General features: G+C 44.7%; 1 protein-coding gene and 1 pseudogene across 2 annotated transcripts in view; one reads left to right on the top strand and one right to left on the bottom strand.

Annotated features, from left to right (window-relative positions):
• The window catches only part of UBE2D2 (ubiquitin conjugating enzyme E2 D2), a 55,028-nt gene that overhangs the window by 10,204 nt on the left and 21,152 nt on the right, over window positions 1–23,672 (bottom strand). For both annotated transcript variants that reach the window (XM_062189045.1, XM_062189046.1), the window contains exon 2: window positions 8,958–9,021. In XM_062189045.1, coding sequence (XP_062045029.1) covers window positions 8,958–9,021 — 64 coding nt within the window. The remainder of the gene's footprint in view (window positions 1–8,957; window positions 9,022–23,672) is intronic.
• On the top strand, window positions 9,233–9,398 carry LOC133758993 (U2 spliceosomal RNA; annotated as a pseudogene).

The raw sequence follows: 23,672 nt of genomic DNA on the forward strand, positions 1-23,672 counted from the left end.
TTCGTAAGCTTTATAAGCCCGTACGCTTCCTAAATAAAGCAGTTCCTGCTTCGACAGAACTCACGGGTGCTTGTGGTGTGTTCATCACCCGTCGACCTTACCCTTCCCGTTCGCCTTGTTGGGGAGTGTCTGTACTGGCCACTGCTGGTCAGGGGCCAGCCTCGGGCTTGAGACCCCGACAGTCAGTCCAAATTGAAGTTCCTCAGGCCTCTGTAATATGAAGCTCTCCCGCACTGGGGCCTGAACCCTATTTATTAGATTAAAGGTAAGGGATAGGTATTGCTGAGGCATCCTTCCTTAGATCATCTTTTGCCAGTAATTAAGAATTCCTCACACCTCTGTCAATCAATGTTTTAAATGATTAAATGGATACAGAGAAAGTTATTTTGGGCCATTAAGATTGGTCATGGCTGGCGCCACGGCTCAATAGGCTAATCCTCCGCCTTGCGGTGCAAGCACACCGGGTTCTAGTCCCAGTCGGGGCGCCGGATTGCCTTGCGGTGCAAGCACACCGGGTTCTAGTCCCGGTCGGGGCGCCGGATTCTGTCCCGGTTGCCCCTCTTCCAGGCCAGCTCTCTGCTGTGGCCCGGGAGTGCAGTGGAGGATGGCCCAAGTGCTTGGGCCCTGCACCCCATGGGAGACCAGGAGAAGCACCTGGCTCCTGCCTTCGGATCAGTGCAGTGCACCAGCTGCGGCGGCCATTGGAGGGTGAACCAATGGCAAAAGGAAGACCTTTCTCTCTCTCACTGTCCACTCTGCCTGTCTCCCAAAAAAAAAAAAAAAAAAAAAAAAGATTGGTCACAATATTTTCCAAAAAAGTCCTATAAAAAGAGAGAGGCTGGAGTTTGGCACGGAGGCTTAGACTCCACTTAGGATATCCACATCCAGTACTGGAGTGCTTCAGCTTCTGTTTCCAGTTTCCTGCTAATGTGCACACAGTGAGAGGCAGTGGGTTATGTGCTAAGTAGTTGGTTCCCTGCCACCCATGTGGGAGACCCGGATGGAGCTCAAGTTCCCAGGTTCCTCCAGGCCTAGCACCACTAGCATCTGGGGAGTGAAACAGGATTTAAGCTCTCTCTCTTTGATAGACAAAGAAGAAAAAAATACTGACTGATTAAAAGACCAACAAACCACTCAAGTGATCTGTTTTAAGTCTGGTTCTTTACTTAATTCTTTTAAAAAATGTATTTATTATTATTATTTTTTTTTTTGAGAGGCAAACAGACAGAGTGAGACAGTGATCTCACAGATCTCCCAGGTACTGATTCAATCTCCCAACGCCTACAATAGCAGGGACTGGGCAAGGCTGAAGTCAGGAGCCCAGATCTCAATTCAAGTCTCCCATGTAGGTGGTAGGGACCCACTCTATCTGCCACCTCCCTGGGTACACATGAGCAGTAAGATGGAATTGGGAGCAGAGCAGGGACTCGAATCCAGACACTTTGATACCGGGTGCAGGTATCCCAAGCAGTTTCTTAACCACTGTGCCAAACATCCCCTCCCCCAATCTTTTTTTCTTGCCAAAAGTAGTACTATATATAAGAAATTATGAGAGGCCAGCGCTGTGGTGTAGTAGGCTAAGCCTCCGACTGTGGCACTGGCCTCTCTTATGGACAACAGTTTGTGTTTTGGCTGCACCTCCTCTGATCCATCTCTCTGGCCGGAGTGCTTGGACCCCTGCACGTGCATGGGAGACCTGGAAGAAGCTTCTGGCTTTGGATCAGCCCAGCTCTGGCTGTTGCAGCCAATTAGAGAGCGAACCAGCAGATGGAGGACCTTTCTCTGTGTTTGTGTGTGTGTGTATGTGCCTATAACTCTCTCAAAAAATAGTCTTAAAAAAAAAAAAAGAAATTATTAGGAAAATCTGAATCAGAACAAATTCTTGGCTACAGAGAAAATGCTTCTTTTTTGTAATTCTCCATTCTCCCTATTAACAGAAAACAAATTGTATTATATATTCTATGATCAAAATCTATTAACATAGCATAGAAACCTTATTAGGCTTAGAGCAGAAATGCTGACAAGCTGGCAACTAAAACATCTATAAATTATGGAAAAGAATACCCTTCAGGTAAGAGGATGAAGATCATTATTTTCAAGTATTACTATAATCTCTTTTATATCCATATTCTAAAAAGTTTAAGATATTCTAGTGGATTCTATTACCAAGAACTCTACACACAATATCAACAGACTACATTTATAATTCATATATTTTTAGTTAGTAAATCATACCTACTCTTAATTTTACAACAGAACAAAACAAATGTGGATCCACTGGCATCAAAACTCTAAATATAAAGACATCCACATTCAAATGCTAGTAATTTTGTCTTGACTACTAAAAAGGGTCAAATATTGCCATAAGAAAAATAAGTAAAGGGGCCAGTGCTGTGGTACAGCAAGTTAAACTGTCGCCTGTAGCACTGGCATCTCTACTAGTAGTATAGATGCTACTTCATGTCCCTAATGCTCTATTTCTGGCTCCTGGCTTAGGTCTGGCACAGCGCTGGCCATTGTGACCATCTGTGGAGTGAACCAGCAGATGGCAGATCTCTTTTTCCCTCTCTTTGTAACTCAAATAATTTTTAAAAGAAGAGGTAAATTTAATTAAAAGTATTTGAAGACTTCTCATTTAAATATTCTTGTAGTATTCTTTCATACTGGTAAAATAAGAGTAACTACTGGAATCACTGGCTCAGGTTTCCCTAAGACTCCAAGCTCTCCTATAAGGAAGCATAAACAAGGAGAGAAGAGGTATGAGAATATCTAACTTGCTTCAAATTATACTAGTTTTACAAGTATTTCAAGAATTATTAAAGTTCTTTCCAAGAACTTTACTAAGTTCTTTCCAAGCAGAAAGAACTCTACAAGTAGTTACATGATGATGAAAAACTGGCCTAGGGGCTGGTATTGTAGCACAGCAGGTTAAGCCACCACCTGCGATGCCAGCATCCAATATCGGAGTGCCAGTTTAATTCCTGGTTGTTCTACTTCCAATTCAGCTCCTAAGTACTTGGGGTAAGTACCCATATGGGAGCCCAGGGTGGAGCTCCTAGCTGCTGGCTCCAACTTGGCTGTTACAGCCATTTGGGGAGTGAACCAGCAGATGCAAGATCTCTCTCTCTCTCTCCCTGCCCCTCCAAATAAATCTAATAATAAAAAACAAAAAATGGGGCTGGCGCCTGCAGTGCGAGCACCTAATATGGGCTCTGGTTTGAGTCTCTGCTGCTCCACTTCTGAACCAGCTCTTGCTATAGCCTGGGAAAGCAGAAGATGGCACAAGCGCTTGGGCCCCTGCACCCATATGAGAGACCCAGAAGAAGCTCCTGGCTTCTAACTGGCCCAGTTTCGGCCGCTGTGGCCATCTGGGGAATGAACCAGCAGATGGAAGAACTCTCTTTTTCTGCCTCTGCCTCTCTATTATTCTGCCTTTCAAATAAATAAATAAATAGTAAAAAAACGAAAACCAAACTATCATTACCATCTTGGTTTGCTGCTGTCAAACCAAATTACACAAATTGAGAGCTTAAATGTGAAGTTCACAGCTCAATAACTATTATTTAGTATTCTAAATACAGCCTTGAGGTTAAAAGGGACAGCCCTGGCTGTTGAGGCTATTTGGGTCAGCGTTGTTGCACAGAACCAGTGAATGAAGACCTCCCCCTGTCCCATCTCTCTTTCTCTCTCTCTCTCTCTCTCTCTCTTTCTCTCTCTCTCTGCCTCTGCCTCTCTCTAATTCTTTCAAATAAATTTTTTTTTTTTTTTTTAAGGGATAGTGAGAATACTTGTTAGTTTGAAGTGAATCTCTGGAGGCTTACATCTGAGCACACAGACCTCAAGGGTCACATTTACCAAATGTTCAAAACAAAAGAAAATAAAGGAGATTATATGATCAACAAATCTTCAGCTTACTCTCTTTTCAGCAAGGACACCTCTTCCTGTTTACCATATCTTTGCAGAAAAGTGGGGAAAACATTAATAGTATAGTAAAATCTGGACAGTTTAAATAAAACACGTTTCCACTTACCTTTACACTCAGTATAATAAAATGTGATATTAAGACATTTATCTGATTGCTAAGAAAGTCAAAAGCAATTCAAGGAGTGAGCATTTGGCAATAGCAGTTATGACACTGCCTGGGACACCCACATCTCTTTATCAGAGTGCCTGGATTCAACTTCTGGTCCTGCTTGCTCCCAGTTCTAGCTTCCTACTAATGCATATCCTGGGAGGCAATAGCTGATGGCTTAAGTACTTGGGTCCCTGACACCCAACCAGGATTGCATTCTGGGCTCTGGGCTACAGCGTGGCTCAGCTCTAGCTATTGTGAGCATTTGGTGGTAGGTAAATCAGCAGACAGGAGAGATCTTCTCTTTCTTTCTCTCTCTGCCTTTCAAACACATAAAGTATTTTTAGTAAAAGGGAACTCAAGGGATGGGCCTTTGGTCTAATAGTACATATACCTGCAATTCATATTGGAGTGTCTGGGTTTGATACTCAGCTCTGCTCCTGATTCTAGATTCCTACTAATGTGGACCATGCGAGAAAATAGTGACAGTCCAAGTGATGGGATTCCTGCCACCCACAAGGGAGACCTGAACTGAGTTCCCTTCCCCGGCTTCAGCATGACACACTCCTGCTACCCACTGCAGCCACTGCAGGCATTTGGGGAGCTGAGTCCATGAATGGGAGCACTCTTGCTCTAATAAATGAGCGAGCATCTCAAGAGATTCAATTCTGTCTCCTCATAAAATTAAGATGATGAAAAAGCATGCTATTTTGTGTATCCTTATGGTTTACCACCAAGACCTGGTCAAGAATTTTTTTTCTGACAGAAATCCATTCTCAAATGGTCTCAAACATCCACAGAAGTTTTAAGAAAAATTTTTATCGGCAAATCCTACTCAGATGAGCAAGTTCAAGGAAGTTATACTGTGCCTAGGTAGATATGGTTGGCAACTTAGTATCTGACTCAAAACTGAATAGCAACGCTAGAAAGGAATCGGGGGATATTATTTTAAAAACAGCTTTACTGAATTATAATTCACATAGTATACAACTCAAATCAATGATGATGTACGATCCAGGGGCCAACACGGCAGAACAGTTGTCAGCATCCCATATCAAAGTGCTGATGTGAGTCCTAGCTACCCAGCTTCCTGCTATTTGCCTGTGAAGGCAGTGGAAGACAGTCCAAGTATCTGGGGCCCTGCCACCCATGTAGGAGCCCAGGATGGAGTTCTGGGCTCCTTGCTTAGACCAGGCTCACACCTGACCATCGTGGCCACCGTGGAGCAAACTAATGGAAGGAAATGCATAGCTGTGCTCTCTCACCCTCTTTCTCTCTGTCTCTCCCTCTTTTGCTGTAAAAGATTAATTTTTTTCAAACTCAGGCTTACAGAGAGAGATGGAAAGACAAAGAGAGATCATCAATCCTCTGGTTTACTCCTCATATGGCTACAATAGCCAAGGCTGGGCCAGGCAGAAACCAGGACCTTCATCCAGGTCTCTCATGTGGGTGGCAGGGGTCCATGTACTTGGGCCATCTTCTTCTGCTTTTCCCAGGCGATTAGCAGGGAGCTGTATCAGAAGTGGAGCAGCTGGGACAAGAACTGGTGCCCATATGGGATACCAGCATCATGCACAGTGGTTTTACCCACTATGCAACAACGCTGACCTGATAAATTTTTTAAAAAATATTTATTTATTTATTTGAATGGAAGAGTTAGAGAGAGAAAGAGAGAGAGAGAGAGAGAGAGAGAGAGAGAGAGATCTTCCATCTTCTGGTTCACGCCCCAAATGGTCACAACAACCAGAGCTGGGTTAGGCCAAAGCCAGGAGCTTCATCTGGATCTTTCACACGGGAGCAGGGTCTCAAGGATTTGAGCTATCCTCCACTGCTTTCCTAGGCACATTAACAGAGAGCTGAGTCAGAAGTGGAGCAGCCAGGACTCAAAATGGCACCCACATGGGATGCTGGCATTGCAGGTGGTGGCTTAACCCGTGTGTGAAGACACTGGCCCCAGATAAATAAAATAAATCCTTTAAAAAAATTTTATTTTAAAGACAGAGTTACAGAGAGTAGTCAGAGAGAGAGAAAGGTCTCCCATCTGCTGGTTCATGCCCCAAATGACCACAATGGCCAGAGCTGTGCTGATCTGAAGCCAGGAGCCAGAAGCTTTTCCTGGGTCTCCCAAGCAGGTGCAGGGGCCCAAGGACTTGGCCCATCTTCTACTGCCTTCCCAGGCCATAGCACTGAGCTGGATTGTAAGTGGAGCAGCTAGGATTTGAACTGGTGCCCATATGCGATGCTGGCCCTGCAGGCCGGGACTTTAACTCACTGAGCCATAGCTCTGGCCTCAGATAAATTTATTTATTTATTTGAAAGGCAGAGTTACAGAGAGAGAAAGAGAGAGATCTTCCATATGCTGGTTTGCTACCCAAATGGCACAACAGAGTTGGGAACTCCATTTGGTATTCCAAATGGGTGGCAGGGGCCCAAGTGCTTGCTTGGGCCATGTTTTACTGTATTCCCATACACGTTAGTAGGAAGCTGGATGGTAGATCAGCTGGGACACGAACTGGCACCCATAAGGGATACTGGCTTCCCACAGGTGGTGACTTAACCCACCGTGCCACAATGCCAGTCCCAAATAATTTTTTTAAATATTTATTGATTTATTTGAAAGTCAGAGTTAAGCAGAGGCAGAGGCAGAGGCAGGCAGAAGCAGAGAGAGAGAAAAAGAAAAAGAGGTCTTCCATCTGTTGATTCACTCCCCAATTGGCTGCAACAGCCGGAGCTGTACCGATTTGAAGCCTGGAGCCAGGAGCTTCTTCTTGGCCTCCCACGCAGGTGCAGGGGTCCAAGGACTTGAGCCATCTTCTATTGCTTTCCCAGGCATAGCAGAGAGCTGGATTGGAAGTGGAGCATCTGTACTCGAATTGGTGCCCATGTAGGATGCTGGCACTGCAGGCAGCAGCTTTGCCCGCTATACCTCAGCACCGGCCCCCAAATAATTTTTAAGTGTACAATCAAATTTTTTTCTATACACTGGCAGTTTTGCAATCATTACCACACTTAATTTATATTTTAAAAAGATATTTTTATGTATTTATTTTTTAATTTGAGAAAAGAGAGACACAAGAAAGATTCTATCTATTCCTTCACTCTCCCCAAAGGACTACAATGGCTGAGCCTAGGCCAGTGCCTGGGAATGCAGTCCACATATCCAATATGCAGCAGAGACTTAAATACTTGAACCATCACTGCTGTCCCCCAGGAAGCTGGAGTCAGAAGCCAGAGAAAGAAACTCAATCTAGATTTCTGGCCTCCCAGGTGGATGTCAGGGACAAATCATCTGCTGCTCCTCAAAGTGTGCTAGTGTGAAGCTGGAATTACAACCAGAGCAGGACTGAAACCCAGGTACTCTGATACAGGATACAGGCATCCCAAGCAGCATCTCTCTCTCTTTTTTCCCCTTTAACAAGCATTTATTTATTTTCATCTACTTAAAAGAAAAACAGAGGCCGGCGCCGCGGCTCACTAGGCTAATCCTCCGCCTTGTGGAGACCGGCACACCGGGTTCTAGTCCCAGTCGGGGCACCGATCCTGTCCCGGTTGCCCCTCTTCCAGGCCAGCTCTCTGCTGTGGCCCGGGAGTGCAGTGGAGGATGGCCCAAGTGCTTGGGCCCTGTACCCCATGGGAGACCAGGAGAAGCACCTGGCTCCTGCCATCGGATCAGCGCGGTGCGCCGGCCGCAGCACGCCTACTGCGGCGGCCATTGGAGGGTGAACCAACGGCAAAAAGGAAGACCTTTCTCTCTGTCTCTCTCTCTCACTGTCCACTCTGCCTGTCAAAAATTAAAAAGAAAAACAGAGACAGACAGCCAGGCAAAGAAATTGACTTTCATCCATTGGTTCACTCCCCAAATGTCTGTAACAGCCAGGAGCCAGGAATTCCATCCAGGTCTCTCAGGTCAGTAACAAGGCCCCAAGCACTTGAGCCATCGTCTGATGTCTCCCAGGATGCATTAGCAGGAAGCTGGATCAGAAGCAGATCAGAAGGGAACTGACACTGATTTGGGATGTGGGCATCCCAAGCAGCTTAACCTGCTGCACCACAACACCCATTCCCCAAGTGGCATCTTAACTGCTACACCAAACACCTGCCCCTTTATACACCTTTCTCATGGAACTATTTCCAAGCATGCTTATTTTTAAAAAATCTGCTACATGTTACAAAGTTTTAAGGATTAGTTTTGCATCACAAAGTACAGTGTCTTTCAAAAATCTTCCCTTAAAAAATGTTGGAAGACATCCTAGGGAGAAAAGCTATGTTGAGTTAAAATGAAAGAAAGGGAAAATTCTCCAACTATGCAACAAAATCATCTAATATATTATTTTAGATAAATTGGACATTTAAAATAAGATGATGAGATACAAACAGAACTCCTTTCATGGGCAACTAAGGATAAATATTGCTTCTTAATCACAATTATTTCTTCACACAAAATAACCTTAAGAGATACAGACTGATCTGTCCCAGAGCTCTCCAGAGGCCTGCTACTAACTTTTTCATTCTATCATTCTTTGGAAATACTTACTGTATGGCCGGCGCCGCGGCTCAATAGGCTAATCCTCCGCCTATGGCGCCGGCCACCGGGTTCTAGTCTCGGTCAGGGCGCTGGATTCTGTCCTGGTTGCCCCTCTTCCAGGCCAGCTCTCTGCTATGGCCCGGGAGTGCAGTGGAGGATGGCCCAAGTCCTTGGGCCCTGCACCCGCATGGGAGACCAGGAGAAGCACCTGGCTCCTGGCTTTGGATCAGCACAATGCGCCGGCCGCAGCGCGCCAGCCATTGGAGGGTGAACCAACAGCAAAGGAAGACCTTTCTGTCTCTCTCTCTCTCTGTCCACTCTGCCTGTCAAAAAAAAAAAAAAAAAAAAAAAAATACTTACTATCATCTCCAACAGGACCTGCTGAACACTGTGCTGGGGGGTCCCGGGCCAGGTCATTCAATTCCTTAAGAAAGAAGAAAGAAATTTATTCAACACATACCTAACTTTTATCTAACAATAAAATATACCATGTTACCAATAGTTTCTGTCCTACTTACTGGTGATGCTCTTTTGGGAAGAGGACTCCTTCAGTGTCAGAGAGGAACAGATTGGTGAATCCTAAGTCAAAGTATTTTGGATTCTTGAATGCAAATATATTTTTTCAAAAGCACATCACTACTTCTTAGTCTTTTGGCTAAGATCAAGTGGAGTACCTGGCACATGTTCTGAGGACAGCATACTAAATAGACTTCTGAAGCAGAAAGATGGAATACGATCTTGCTCTATCCACTCTCAACATCAACCTGATATTGCAGTACCTCTAGGAATAGTGCACCCTGCTCCCCAAGAATGGGCTACCTTTGCTTCAGTTTAGTAGGTAATAATGATAAACAGGTATTACATCCTAAAGAAAAAAATGTTTTACATAAAAATCTTGATTTAAGGCCAATTTTTAACACCTAAAAACCTTAAGGATGGACTCAGAAAAAGCTCTTAAAATCATAAATATTCCAAAATTATACAAGAACATTGAAAGTATGCTGATATGTTTTCAGTTGATGTCCACTACCAGAGTTCAAAAGGTAGTAGGAAAAAAACTATAAGGGCTGACTGAAGAAATGTCCTCCATTACCAAAGCTCTGCAGGCAGACTGACCTATTCTACCTGTACGAACAGTCTATAATCATGTGTCAGCTGCTGCTGCTGCTTCTTTTTTAAATGTTTGTTTATTTCCAACTACTTGAAAGACAGAGATGGGGCTGGCACTGTGGCGTAGCAGGTAAAAGCTGCCACCTGCAGTGCCAGCATCCCATGAGTACTTGGGAAGGCTGGTGCTGTGGCATAGCAGGTAAGGCTGCCAGCATCCCATATGGGAGGTGGTTCGAGTCCAGGTTGTTCCAATTCCAATCCAGCTCTCTGCTATAGTCTGGGAAAGCAGTAGAGGATGGCTCAAGTGCTTGGGCCCCTGCACCGGCGTGCGTGGGAGAACTGGAGGAAGCTCCTAGCTTTGGATCTGCCCAGCTCCGGCTGTTGCTACCATTTGGGGAATGAGCCAGCAGATGCAAGACTTCTCTCTCTTTCTCTGCCTCTCTGTAACTCCACCTTTCAAATAAATAAATAAATACATAATTTAAAAAAACAAACAAAAAAAAAATCCAAAAATCCAGAATCTTCCATTCACTGATGTACTCTCCAAATGCCCATAGCTAGGCCACAGCAAAGCCAGCAGTCTGGAACTCCATCTACATTCTCCCACATAGGTGGCAGGGGTCCAGGCACTTGAACCATCATTGTTGACTCCCTAGATGAATTAGCACAAAGCTAGATTAGAGTGGCCTGGACTTTAACCAGCACTCTGATATGGAGTGTGGGCTACCATGCAGCAACTTGACCTGATGTACCACAATATCCACCTCAGATGTCCGATTCTCAGCTTTTTTTTTTTTTTTTTTTTAAGATTTAAGATTTATTTATTTATTTGAAAGTCAGAGTTAAAGAGGGAGGAAGACGGGTCTTCCATCCACTGGTTCACTCCTCAACCAGCTACAATGGCTGAAGCTGCGCCAATCCGAAGCCAGGAGCCTCTTCCGGGTCTCCCACGTGGGTGCAGGAGCCCAAGGACTTGGCCATCTTCTACTGCTTTCCCAGGCCATAGCAGAGAGCTGGATCAGAAATGGAGCGGCTGGGACTAGAACAGGCACCCATATGGAATGCTGGCACTACAAGTGGCAGCTTCACCCACTATGCCACAGCGCTAGCCCCCTCTGCTCTCCTAACATAAAAAGCCCACAAACTTGAGGTTAATTGCGTAGACATGAAAAAAAAGATCATGAGGCAGCAAATCACAGTATGTTCCTTAAATACTTGGGTCCCTGCTACTCAGATGGCAGACTCAGTCTTGAGTTCTGGGTTTCTGGCATCAGTCTGGTCTATCTCCAGCTGCTGTGGCCATTGGAGAATGAACAAGCAGATAGGAGACTTCTTTCTCTGTCTCTGCCACTCATAATAAAAAAAAATTTTTAAGATAAGCTGATTTTTATACAAAACTTATGAGTAAGAAAAAAATCTGAAATCCATACAGTTTCTTTCACAATGTACATTTCCCATCAACTTTTTAAGACTCCTCATGTAGGGGCCAGCGCTGTGGCGCAGTAGGTTAATCCTCTGCCTGTGGCACCGGTTCTAGTGCTTGCTGCTGCTCTTCCAATCCAGCTCTCTTCTGCGGCCTGGGAAAGTAGTGGAAGATGGCCCAAGTCCTTGAGCCCCTTCACCTGTGTGGGAGACCCAGAGGTAACTCCTGGCCCCTGGCTTTGGATCAGCACAGCTCCAGCCATTGCAGCCAACTGGGGAGTGAACCTACGGAAGGAAAACCTTTCCTGTCTCTCTCTCTCACTATCAGTAACTCTCTCTCTCAAATAAATAAAAATCTTTAAAAAAAAAAAAAAAAAAAAAAAAAGCCCCCCAGTTTGCAGCACAGGCATCCCATATCTGAGCTGGTTCAAGTCCAAGTTACTCCACTTCCGATTCAGCTGTCTGCTATGGCCTGGGAAAGCAGTAGAAGATGGCCCAAGTCCTTGGGTCCCTGCACTCACCTGGGAGACCCAGAAAAAGCTCCAGGGTTTAGATCAGCTCAGCTCTGGCCATTGCAGTCATCTATGAGTGAACCATAGGAATGGAAGATCTCTCTCTCTGTTTCTACCTCTCTCCGTACCCTGTCTTTCTAATAAATAAGATAATTCTTTTAAAAAAATAAGACTCCTCATGTAAAGGTATGATTTTAATATTTCAGATACTGGCACCGGATTCTAGTCCCAGTTGCTCCTCTTCCAGTCCAGCTCTCTGCTGTGGCCCACGAGGGCAGTGAAGGATGCCCCAAGTGCTTGGCCCTCCCGCATGGGAGACCAGGAAGAAGCGCCTGGCTCCTGGCTTCAGATTGGTGCAGCACCGGCCGTGGTGGCCATTTGGGGAGTGAACCAATGGAAGGAAGACCTTTCTCTTTCTCTCTCTCTCTCTCTCTCTCTCTCTCTGTCTATAACTCAACCTGTCAAATAAAAAAAGATTTTCAAATATTACATAGGAAAATTTGCAGCACATATTTCTGTAAGATATTCAACTAATCATTTTAGTACACTAATTATACTGTTGTTATCCAGCGTATGCTTAAGAGTATAGCATAAAGTGCAGAAATTAAAAGGTCTCGGTTGAGATAAAAATTTAACAAGATTTACTTTCTCAAGCATCTCAATTTTTGGTTTTGTGTCACCCTACAACAGAGATTCCCTGCTTATCACAAGAAAAAAAATACAACAGTCTATTGTATAAGTTCCCACTTCCAAATGTCATCTGCACTATAGGTCAGTATAACTAAGAACACAAACTTAAGATGCTGACTACTCTATCAATAGGTTGCTATTAAAATATAATTTGGATTTAACAGGCTATTCTGAAGTCCTGCCATGTTCATTAAACAGAATTTTACTTCTGATTTAGCTTTAATCTTTTGCTTCTTTCAAATTGAGCCATGCCAAATGATATTAAGGTTTGACCTCAAGAGCTAAGATTTATCTAAGTCAAGCATGAGAGCCATCAGTCCACTTCATGATACAATTAATTTTAAAAACCTAATCCAGTTAGGCTAACAGACATTTAACACATTCATCCAACATTTCCTTTGTTCAAGGCAGTAATACGGATGAATCTCAAAAGAAAAATGCTGAGTCAAAGAAGACATGAAAAGACTACACTATGTAGATTTCATTCATACAACATCACAGAAAAAGTGGAACTACAAGGACAAAATAGCAAAGCAACAACTCCAGTGGCTAGAACTAGTTGGAGGGGGGACTGACCACATAACATCATGAGGACAATGTGGATTTTGGGGAGGGATGGTGGAGCATACACATGTGATAGAAACGTTCTATATCAGGATTCTGATGGAGATTGCACAACTGTGTGTATATTTGTCAAAGCTCAAACTGTACACAGAAAATCATTTTACTATACGTAACATATTTCAAAGTACTCTTTTTAAGAGCACTTAAAACTATCCATCTTTGTATGAAATATCTCTTGGAAAGTACGTGAGAAACTAAAAAAAATAGTCTTCAGGAAAGAAAACTTGCTTGGAGAGTGAGAATATTCCTTTCATACCTTTTAAATGAAAGATATATGGGGCTGGGGCCGGTGCTGTGGTGTAGCGGGTAAGGCCACTGCCTGCAGTGCCAGCATCCCCTGTGGGCGCCGGTTCGAGTCCTGGCTGTTCCATTTCCGATCCAGCTCTCTGCTGTGGCCTGGGAGAGAAGTGGAGGATGGTCCAGGTCCTTTGGCTCCCGCACCCGCGCTGGGGGCCTGGAGGAAGCTCCTAGCTCTTGGCTTCAGATTGGCACAGCTCCGCCCATTGAGGCCCATTGGAGAGTGAACCAGCAGATGGAAAATCTTCTCTCTCTCTCTCTGCCTCTCCTTCTTTCTCTGTGTAACTCTGACTTTCAAATAATTTTTTTAAAAAATTAAAAAAAAAAAAAGATATATGGGGCTGGTATTGTGACATAGCAGGTTAAGCTGCCACTTCTGTTCCAGTCCTTGTTATTATACCTGGGATGGCACCAGATGGTAGCCTGAGTGCTCGGGCCCCTGCCACCCACTTGGGAGACCTGGACTGAGTTTGGAGCTCCTGGCTTCAACCTGATCCAGTTGCTGCCAATGGGACCATTTGGGGAGTGAACCAGCAGACAACTTCTAAGGACAAGTCCAGTCCATTCAGTCAGTGTCAGAAAATAGGATACTTTCTGTTTTAGTAGTTACAGTGATATACAAAAAATATTACGATTGAATTATTTAAATGGAATGAAAAAGATGTTTTGACTGGATAAGCACCAGAGAACAGTTTCATTGTTTGAGAACTTTTTTTTTTTTTTTTTTGACAGGCAGAGTTAGACAGTGAGAGAGAGACACAGAGCGAAAGGTCTTCCTTTTCCGTTGGTTCACCCCCAAAGTGGCCGCTATGGCCGTTGCAATGTGGCCAGCACGCTGCACTGATCGGAAGTCAGGAGCCAGGTGCTTTCTCCTGGTCTCCCATGCAGGTGCAGGGCCCAAGCACTTGGGCCATCCTCTACTGCCTTCCCAGGCCACAACAGAGAGCTGGACTGGAAGAGGAGCAACCGGGACAGAACCAGTGCCCCAACCGGGACTAGAACCCGGGGTGCCTGCGCTGCAGGCAGAGGATTAGCTGCAGGCAGAGGATTAGCCGCAGTGATGGCCACATTGTTTGAGAACTTTAACAGCATTCATTTAGATGGAAATGTTCTGGGGTTAAGCCACCACCTGAGATGCTGGTGTACCATAAGGGCACCAGTTTTGAGTCCCGGCTGCTCTACTTCCAATACAGTTCCCTGATAATGGGCCTGGGGAAGCAGCAGTAAATGACCAAAGGCTTGTGTCCTCCTTTGCTGCCCCTTAGGGTGTGCACCAGCAAAGCTGGAATGCAAAGTGGAACTATTTTTTAAAAAAAGATTTATTTATTTGAAAGGAAGAGTTACAGAGATGCAGAGGCAGAGAGAGAGAGAGAGAGAGAGAGAGAGAGATCTTCCATCCACTGGTCCACCCCCCAGATGCCCGGAGCTAAGCTGATCTGAAGCCAGGGACAGGAGTTCTTCTAGGTCTCCCATGTGGGTGCAGGGGACTGAGCACTTGGGCCATCCTCCACTGCTTTCCCAGGCCACAGCAGAGAGCTGGATCGGAAGTGGAGCAACTGGGACTTGAACTGGTGCCCACATGGGATGCCAGCACTGCAGGCAGCATGCTTACCCTCTACGCCACAGTGCCCCCCCCCCTCCAAAGATTTATTTATTTATTTGAAAGGCAGAGTTACAGAGAGAGAGAGGCGGGGGGGGGGGCAGAACTTTAACATGAACACAGGCATCTTAACCCTACAAATGCAAGCATGCCAAGTGGGGTCTTAACTGCCCCTAGTAAGTTATTCTGAAATATGTATATGAGGAGGGTTCATGGAGAAGGCACATTATGTAAAAACAAAGTATGGATTTCAATTTTTTTGCACAGAAGTAAACTTCTCTTAAAACTTCCATTTTCCATGTGGCCAGTGTTGTAAGCACAGGTTAAACCACTGCCTGCAAAACCAGCATCCCATGTGTGTGCTGGCTTATGTCCCAACTACTCTACTTTCAATCCAGTTTCCTGCTAATGTGCCTGGGAAAGTAGAGGACAATGGCCCAAGAAGCACTGCCACCTTTGTGGGAGACCAGGATGGATTACCAGGCTTCTGGCTTCGCCTGCCCCAGCCTTGACTACTGCAGCCACTGTGGGGTACACTAGTGACTAGAAGATCTGTGTGTGTTTGTATGTGTGTGAGTGTGTGTGTGTGCCCCTCTGTATATATAACTTTTTTTTTCTTTCAAACAAGTAAATCTTTATTAAAAATCCACTGTTCATGGTCAGCATTGTGGCACACTTAAAAGCTACCACCTGTAATGCCAGCATTCCATATCAGCACCGGTTGAGATCATGGCTGCTTGGCTTTTGATTGAGCTTTCAACTAATGTGGCTGGGAAGGAAGCAGAAAATGGACCAAATACATGGGCCCCTGCTACCCAGATGGAGTGCTGGGCTCCTGGCTTTGGTCTGGCCCAGCCCTGATCATTGCAGCCATTTGGGGAGAGAACAGTCTCTCCCTCTCACTGTCCCTCTGCCTTTAAAATAAATATATCTTGGCCGGCACTTCTGCTCAATAGGCTAATCCTCCACCTGCAGCGCCGGCACACAGGGTTCTAGTCCCAGTCGGGGCGCCGGATTCTGTCCCAGTTGCCCCTCTTCCAGGCCAGCTCTCTGCTGTGGCCCAGGAGTGCAGCGGAGGATGGCCCAAGTGCATGGGCCCTGCACCCCATGGGAGACCAAGATAAGCACCTGGCTCCTGCCTTCGGATCAGTGCAGTGCACTGGCCGCAGCATGCCGGCCGTGGCAGCCATTGGAGGGTGAACCAATGGCAAAGGAAGACCTTTCTCTCTGTCTCTCTCACTGTCCACTCTGCCTGTCAAAAAAAAAAAAATCTTTTTTTTTTTTTTAAATTCCATTTCCATGAACTTAAAAAAACTTGCAAGGTCCAGTGTTGTGGTCTAGTGAGTTAAGCCACCATTGCCATGCCAGCATCCCATATGGTAGTGCCGGTACAAGTACCAATTGCTTGACCTCCAATCCAGCTCCCTGTTAATGCACCTGGGGAAAGCAATGTACTTGGGCTCCTGCCCGAAAGTGGGAGACCAAGATGGAGTTCCTGACTCCTGGCTTTACCTCGTTACTATTGTTATTTAGGGGGAGTGAACTGGCAGTTCGAAAAACCTCTCTCCCTCCCTCCCTCCCTCCCTCTCTCTCTCTCTCTGCCTTTCAATTACATAAATAAATCTGAACAGGATTTTAAGGGGCCAGCACTGTGGCTTATGGGGTAAAGCCGCACCTCATATGGGTACTAGTTCAAGTCCTGGCTGCTCCACTTCCATCCAGGTCTCTGTTATGGCCTTAGAAAGCAGTAGAAGATGGCCCAAGTCCCTGGGCCCCTACGCCTGTGTGGGAGACCCAGAAGAGGCTCCTAGCTCTTGGCTTTGGATCGACGTAGCTCCAGTCGTTTCAGCCAACTGGGGATTGAACCAGTGGATGGAAGACCCCTCTCTCTCTCTGCCTCCCTTCCCTCTGTGTTAACTCTTTCAAATAAATAAATAAATGTTTTCTTAAAAAAAAAAAAAAGAATCTTAAAAAAAAGTTCACATTTTTTTTGAGAGGTACTGAGAGAAAGAATAGGAGTTCTCCACTGGCTGATTCACTCCCCAAAAGGCCACAATAGATAGTGCGCTGGGTCAGGACAAACCTGGGAACTGGAAATTCAATCTAGGTATCCTATGTGGGTGGCAGGGATCCAATTACTTTAAGGCAATACCTGCTGTGTCTCATGGTATACATTACCAGGAAGCCAGAACTGGGACAAAAGTGGGAACTAGGAACTCTAAATATGGGATGCAGACATTCCAACCAGCAGTTCAACCATTCTCCCAAATGCCTATCCCTCCACAAACTTTTTTCCAGTAGCCTTGTATAATATGGAATGGCTAAACAGAGCTATTCCAGCATATGCATTACCTGACATATTTATTTATTTTGTGATGAGTATACTTAAAATCTCAGCAATTTTCAAGACTACATCATTAACTATAGTCATTATATTGTATGGTAGATCTCTTCTATTGAACTTGTTACTCTTATCTAACTGAAATTTTGTATCCTTGGACCACCTCCCTAACTCTCCAAACCCTGCCCTTGTTAACCATCATACTACTCTCTAGTCTGTGAGATTTTAGATTCCACATAAAAATGTAGCATGTAGCATTTATCTTTCTGTGCCTGACTTATTTAACATTCTCCAAGTTTGTTCTGTTATCAAAGTGACAGGATTTTGTTCTTCTTTCCTTAAAGGCTAAACAATCTTTCACAATGAATAAAATTTTTTTAATTCATTGGCTTTGAAATTTCAGCCAGCCCAGCACTCTGTCTAGAACAGTGCCTGCATTCGCCCCCCTCCATGCAACCTTCAGACTTCACTTAAATGTTATCCTTAAAGATGCCTTCCCAGAGCCCCCACCCCATTTCCATTTACCACGTATTAAATATTATGAAAAGCAAGCTTCTTGAACTTAGCATATTCACATTGACCCATAAAATTATTTACTATCTCTTAAAAACCAGTAACAACAAACAGGGACCCAACCTCCAGCTTTCTGTGGTGTCTGGTCCATGGGAATGGTCCACGAAGAACAGATAGTTACAACCACACAAAATAATTGTAAGTACTTGAAGATGAAGTCATCTTTCATTGACTGTAAGATACACTCTATTTTATAAATCAGACGGCAAATCACAGTATCAGTTTAAAGGAGTTTTTTTTTTTTCTTATTATTAAGATACTGCTACATCTTTCAATTGATGGCAACAAAGTATACAAAGAAGTAATAATCTCATTCTCTGATACCATAGTCACCCCGTCATGTACCTAACAAAGCACAAGCTTAGAATTTTAGCAACCAGAGCCACAGTAGAAAATAACTGAGCAAACGCACAGGTAGGATAAGAAAAACTGCCAGGTTTTCTAGTAAGCAGGTAAATAAAAGGACGGGAACTGGGCATTTGGCCATGATTGAGATGCTGCCTGAGACTCTGGAATCCCCTATCAGAGGTGTGGCTCCACTTCCAATTCCGGCTTTCTGCTACTGTGTACACTGCGAGGCAGCAGGTGAGGGCTCAAGTACTTTGGTCCCTAAACACAAGAGAAAGCTGGACTGAGTTCTGAGCTCCTGACTTCAGCCTGGCCCATCCCCCGTTATTAAGAGTACTTGGGGGTGGGCGCTACGGCTCACTAGGCGAATCCTCCACCTGCGGCGCAGGCACACTGGTTCTAGTCCAGGTTGGGACACTGGATTCTGTCCCGGCTGCTCCTCTTCCAGTCCAGCTCTCTGCTGTGGCCTGGGAAAGCAGTAGAAGATGGCCCAAGTCCTAGGGCCCCTGTACCCACGTGGGAGACCTGGAGGAAGCTCCTGGCTCCTGGCTTCGGACCAGCACAGATCTGGCTGTTGCGGCCATCTGGGGAATGAACCAGTGGATAGAAGACCTCTCTCTCTTGTGTCTCTGCCTTTCAAATTAATAAATAAATAAATCTTTTTTAAAAAGTATTTGGGGAGTGAATCAGGATGGAAGAGCTACCTGTCAGTCTTTGCCTCTCTTTGAAAAAAAGTATTTTTTAAAAAAGCGGTGGTTTAACATTTTTTCCCCATAAAACAAACAAACAAACCAAAAAAGGATTAGGAAGGTACACACGGTATCAAAAGAAAAGCAGGAAAACAGCTGTTCCTTGCTACCAGTTCCTAGAATGGAAAAACACTGGTGCCTAAAATTGTCAGTGTAGGTTTGACTCTATAAAAGATCTGTTAGGGGGCCAGCGTTGTGGTGCAGCAGGTTAAAGCCCTGGCCTTCAGTGATGGCATCCCATATGGGTGCCAGTTTGAGTCCTGGATGCTCCACTTCCGATCCAGCTCCCTGCTGGTGCACCTGGGAAGGAAGTGGAGAATGGCCCTGCACACATGTGGAGGGCCTAGAGGGAGCTCCTGGCTTCAGCCTAGTCCAGTACCGGTCATTGTGGCCATTTGGGGAGTGAACCAGAGGATGGAAGTCCTCTCTCTCTTTCTCTACCTCTAACTCTGCCTTTCAATTAAATTAAAAAAAAAAAAAAAACCTTAAATAAAATCTGTCAGTATCTGTAATACTATATATTTTAAGTTACTAAAGCAGTGGACCCTGCTCTCCACCATTCTAAAGTTCAAACTGAGCATGGCACATTGCCAGGTAGATGGGACGAGTCTATGTGCTAATAGACAGATGGGTGAGCATCTATGCCAGAAGATTTCACCACTCACTAAGATCCAAAGAAAACACTGAAATGCTAGGAAAAGCACTTCCTTCCTGGTTTTGGATGGTGACCAAGAGCTCTTCCACTGATTCAAAATCACCTTAGACAACTACACAGCAAAACTAGAAACCCAAAGAACTTTTCTGTCAGGGGTTACTGTCACATTCTTCTATAACACTAATTCTCAAGTCCCAAGCTTGAGAAAACAGGAAAATATCAGTCCTAGTATCACTGTATTGGTATGTTTCTGTGCTACTTAAATGGCAGAATAATCATGACTTTAAATAAATAAATAAATAAATGGCACCCTATTTCCCTGTGCTCTGTAAAACGACGTCTCCCTATCCTAAAGACCCTGCCTGAACTACTTTTACTAAGTAGCATATGGGTAAGTTTTAGTAGTGATTTTAAAAAATATATATTTTGTTTATTTAAGAAGCAGAATTACAGAAACACAGAGGGAGGTCTTCCATCTGCTCATTCATTCCCCCAAATGACCACATCAGCCAGGGCTGGTCCAGGCTGAATCCAGGAGCCAGGAGCTTCTTCCAGGTCTCCCAAGTGTGTGCACAGACCCAAACACTTGGGTCATCCTCCGCTGCTTTTCCAGGCACATTAGCAGGGAGCTGGTTTTCAAGTGGAGCAGCCAGGACACAACTGGTACCAAGTGGGATGCTGGTGCTATAGGCGGTGCCAGCCTCCAATAGCGATCTTTTTTAAAACAAAGTTTGGGAGATTCACCCATTCACGGCTTATTTACTTAAGAGGCAGAGAGACATGAAGTATCTTTGAGACCTACTACCTACTACTATTTTGCTTCCCAAATGACCACAATGGACAGGGCTGAGTCAGGTCACTGACCAGAGCTAGGAAGTCAATTCAGGTTTCCTACATGGGTGGCAAGGACACAATTATTTTAGTGATCATCATTGCCTCTCAGGGTGCATATTAGCAAGAAGCTGGACTCAGAAGCAGACTTGGGACTCAACCCCAGGTATAAATTTGAGACACAGCTGTACCAAGCAACATCTTAACCACTAGGCCAAACGTCCACCTCATACTAGGATCTTTTGAAATACCTAAGAACTGTTAACCTAGAACTATAAATCTTTGAAATTTTGTTTTAAAGATATATTTATTTGATATATTTGATATATTTATTTGAGAAGCAGAGTTACAGAGAGAAAGACAGAGAAAGAGGTCTTCCATCCAACGGTTCACTCTCCAAGTGGCTGGAGGTAGGCCGATCGAAAGCCACAAGGTTCTTGTGGGTCTCCCACCTGGGTGCAGAGACCCAGGGACTTGGGCCATCTTCCACTGCTTTCCCAAGCCATTAGCAGGGAGCTGGCTAGGAAGTGGAACAGCTGGGACTTGCACTGGTGCCCATATGGATGCTGGCACTGCAGATGGAGACTTAACCTACTATACCACAATACCATCCCCAAATTCTTGAAACGTTTAAGTAATCACTGGGACAGGCATTGTCACACAGCTAGTTAAGTGGCCCCTTGGGTCGCCTAGAATCCTACATGAGAGTGCCTAGGATAGATTTCCACCTCCACTTCCAATTCAGCTTCCTGCTAATGTGCCTAAGGGACAGCAAATGGCCCAAGTGCTGGAGTTCCTGCCACCCATATGGGAAACCCAGATGGAGGTCCTTGTTCTTGGTTTCAGTTTGGCCCAGCCCTGGCCTTTGCAGGCTTTTGGGGAGTAAATCAGAGGATGAAGATCTCTCTGTCATTCTGCCTTTAAAATATACATACATGCTTTTTTGGGGGGGTGGGGGAATAAAATTTATTTTTTATTTATTTAAAGGCAGAGCTACAGAGAGAGAAAGATCTTTAATCTGGTGGTTCACTCGCTAGGGCTGGGCCAGGCTGAAGCCAGGACACTGGAGCTTTTTCTGGATCTCCCACAAGGATGGCAGGGGCCCAAGCACTTGGGCTGTTGAAGAAACATCTACGTTACATTTTATATAAGCTTAGAGATTTGTGCTCCTCTGGGCAATACTGAAAGGATTTGAGATGACATCTAATCAAATGCCTTCTACAAAGTAACACGCATTTACTACTGTCTTGGTGGAAAATATTACAATGCTATAACAATAAAAAAATGAACAGTTTCTGTTTTCCTATGAAGACATTCACACACTGAAAGAACTGCCATATTATCTGTAGTAGCAGTGTAAAGAGCATGCTAACAAGTATTACATGTTCCAAAAATATTTTATATTTCTTGATATTAAGAACAAAGCAGGCAGGTGCCGCGGCTCACTTGGCTAATCCTCCGCCTGTGGCGCCGGCACACCAGGTTCTAGTCCCGGTTGGGGCGCCGGATTCTGTCCCAGTTGCTCCTCTTCCAGACCAGCTCTCTGCTGTGGCCCGGGAAGGCAGTGGAGGATGGCCCAGGTCCTTGGGTCCTGCACCTGCATGGGAGACCAGGAGGAGGCACCTGGCTCCTGGCTTTAGATCGGTGCAGTGCGCCAGCCGCAGCAGCCATTTGAGGGGGTGAACCAACGGAAAAGGAAGACCTTTCTCCCTGTCTCTCTCTCTCTCACTGTCTAATTCTGCCTCTCGGGAAAAAAAAAAAAGAAAAGAAAAAAATAGCTCTTACCAGCAGTTAAGCAGTTTTTAATATGGTAGATCTGACCAATTAACTAGTCTTTGGGGAATAGTTAAATATTAAAATCACTATAGTGGTGCTATTTGAAGATTCTGAGAACATTTTTCAGATTAACAGAGCAGAAGCACCAGGAGAGAAGCAATTCTTAGGTATGATAACAGAAGTGTGAAGACATTATGATTCAAGAATCCCCTGCCTCTTCTCTCCTCCGCCCCCCAAAGCACAGCCTCAAGTTTCTTAACACACGTTTGCGAAGGTTGTGACTTAAGCCACTATAGGTACAAAGCTGGGAGAATGAAATTCTTCCTGTGTTTCAGTTTTACGTTTTACCTCTTAAATTTCTGTTTGTTAGTCTATTAGCACTAGGCTAAACAAAGCAATTTAAATAGTTATTCTGACAGGAAAAGATCAGGCTGCAGGCAACTTGCTATATTATTCAAAAACAATCACATTTTTAGGTCTCGCATTTAACAAAAATTTCCTTTCTCCTTTACTCCTCTTTACTCTATCCCACTAATTGGTCAAACAAATCTTCAGAACTTTTATGAATAAACATATAGAAAAAAATGTTAATTCATGTCACATAACCATTAGGAATGTTTTCAATGAATCCAAAGCAAAATTAAATTCACAACACTTGATCTAAGTAACTGTGTTACAATATTTATTACAGTGGCTTGGCGTTATGGTACAGTGGGCTAAACCACTGCTTACCAATGCTGTTATCCCACATCACAGTGCTAGCTCAAACCCCAGCTATACTGCTTCCAACCCAGCTTCCTGCTAATGCACCTGGGAAGGCAGTGGAAGACAGTCCAAGTACTTGGGACCCTGCAACCCATGTGGGAGACCCAGATAGACCTTCTGGCTGAGTCTGAGTCTGAGTGCTGGCTGCTCCACTTCCAATCCAGCTCTCTGCTATGATCTGGGAAAGCAGCAGAAGATGGCTCAAGTCCTTGGATCCCTGCACCCGCATGGGAGACCCGGAAGAAGCTCCGGCCGTTGAGGCCATTTGGGGAATGAACCAGCAGATGGAAGACCTCTCTCTCCCTCTCTGTAACTCTGTCTTTCAATTAAATAAATCTAAAATGAACTTGGACCTGTACTTGGACCTGTACCTCACATCATACATAAAAGTTAACTTAAAATAGACTAAAGACCATCACCTCAAACCGTTGAGTTTTTTTGTTTTTTTGTTTTTTTTTTTAAGATTTATTTATTTATTTGAAAGGCAGAGTTAAAGAGAGGTCCTCTAGCTACTCCCCAAATGGCCAGGAGCTTCATCTAGGTCTTCCATGTGGGTAGCAAGGGCCCAAATACTTGGTTCATCCTCCCCAAGAGCATTAGTAGGAAGTTGGATCAGAAATGCACTCGAACCAGGGCTCATAAAGGATGTCAGCATCGCATGTGGCAGCTTAGCCCACTGTGCCACAACGCCAGCCCCTGGATGCTTAATTTTTATTTATTTATTTGAAAGGTGGCGTTACAGAGAGACAGAAGCAGAAGCAGAGAGAGGCTTCCATCTGCTG

The sequence above is a fragment of the Lepus europaeus genome, chromosome 4 (assembly GCF_033115175.1).
Source record: "Lepus europaeus isolate LE1 chromosome 4, mLepTim1.pri, whole genome shotgun sequence".
Taxonomy (NCBI): domain Eukaryota; kingdom Metazoa; phylum Chordata; class Mammalia; order Lagomorpha; family Leporidae; genus Lepus; species Lepus europaeus.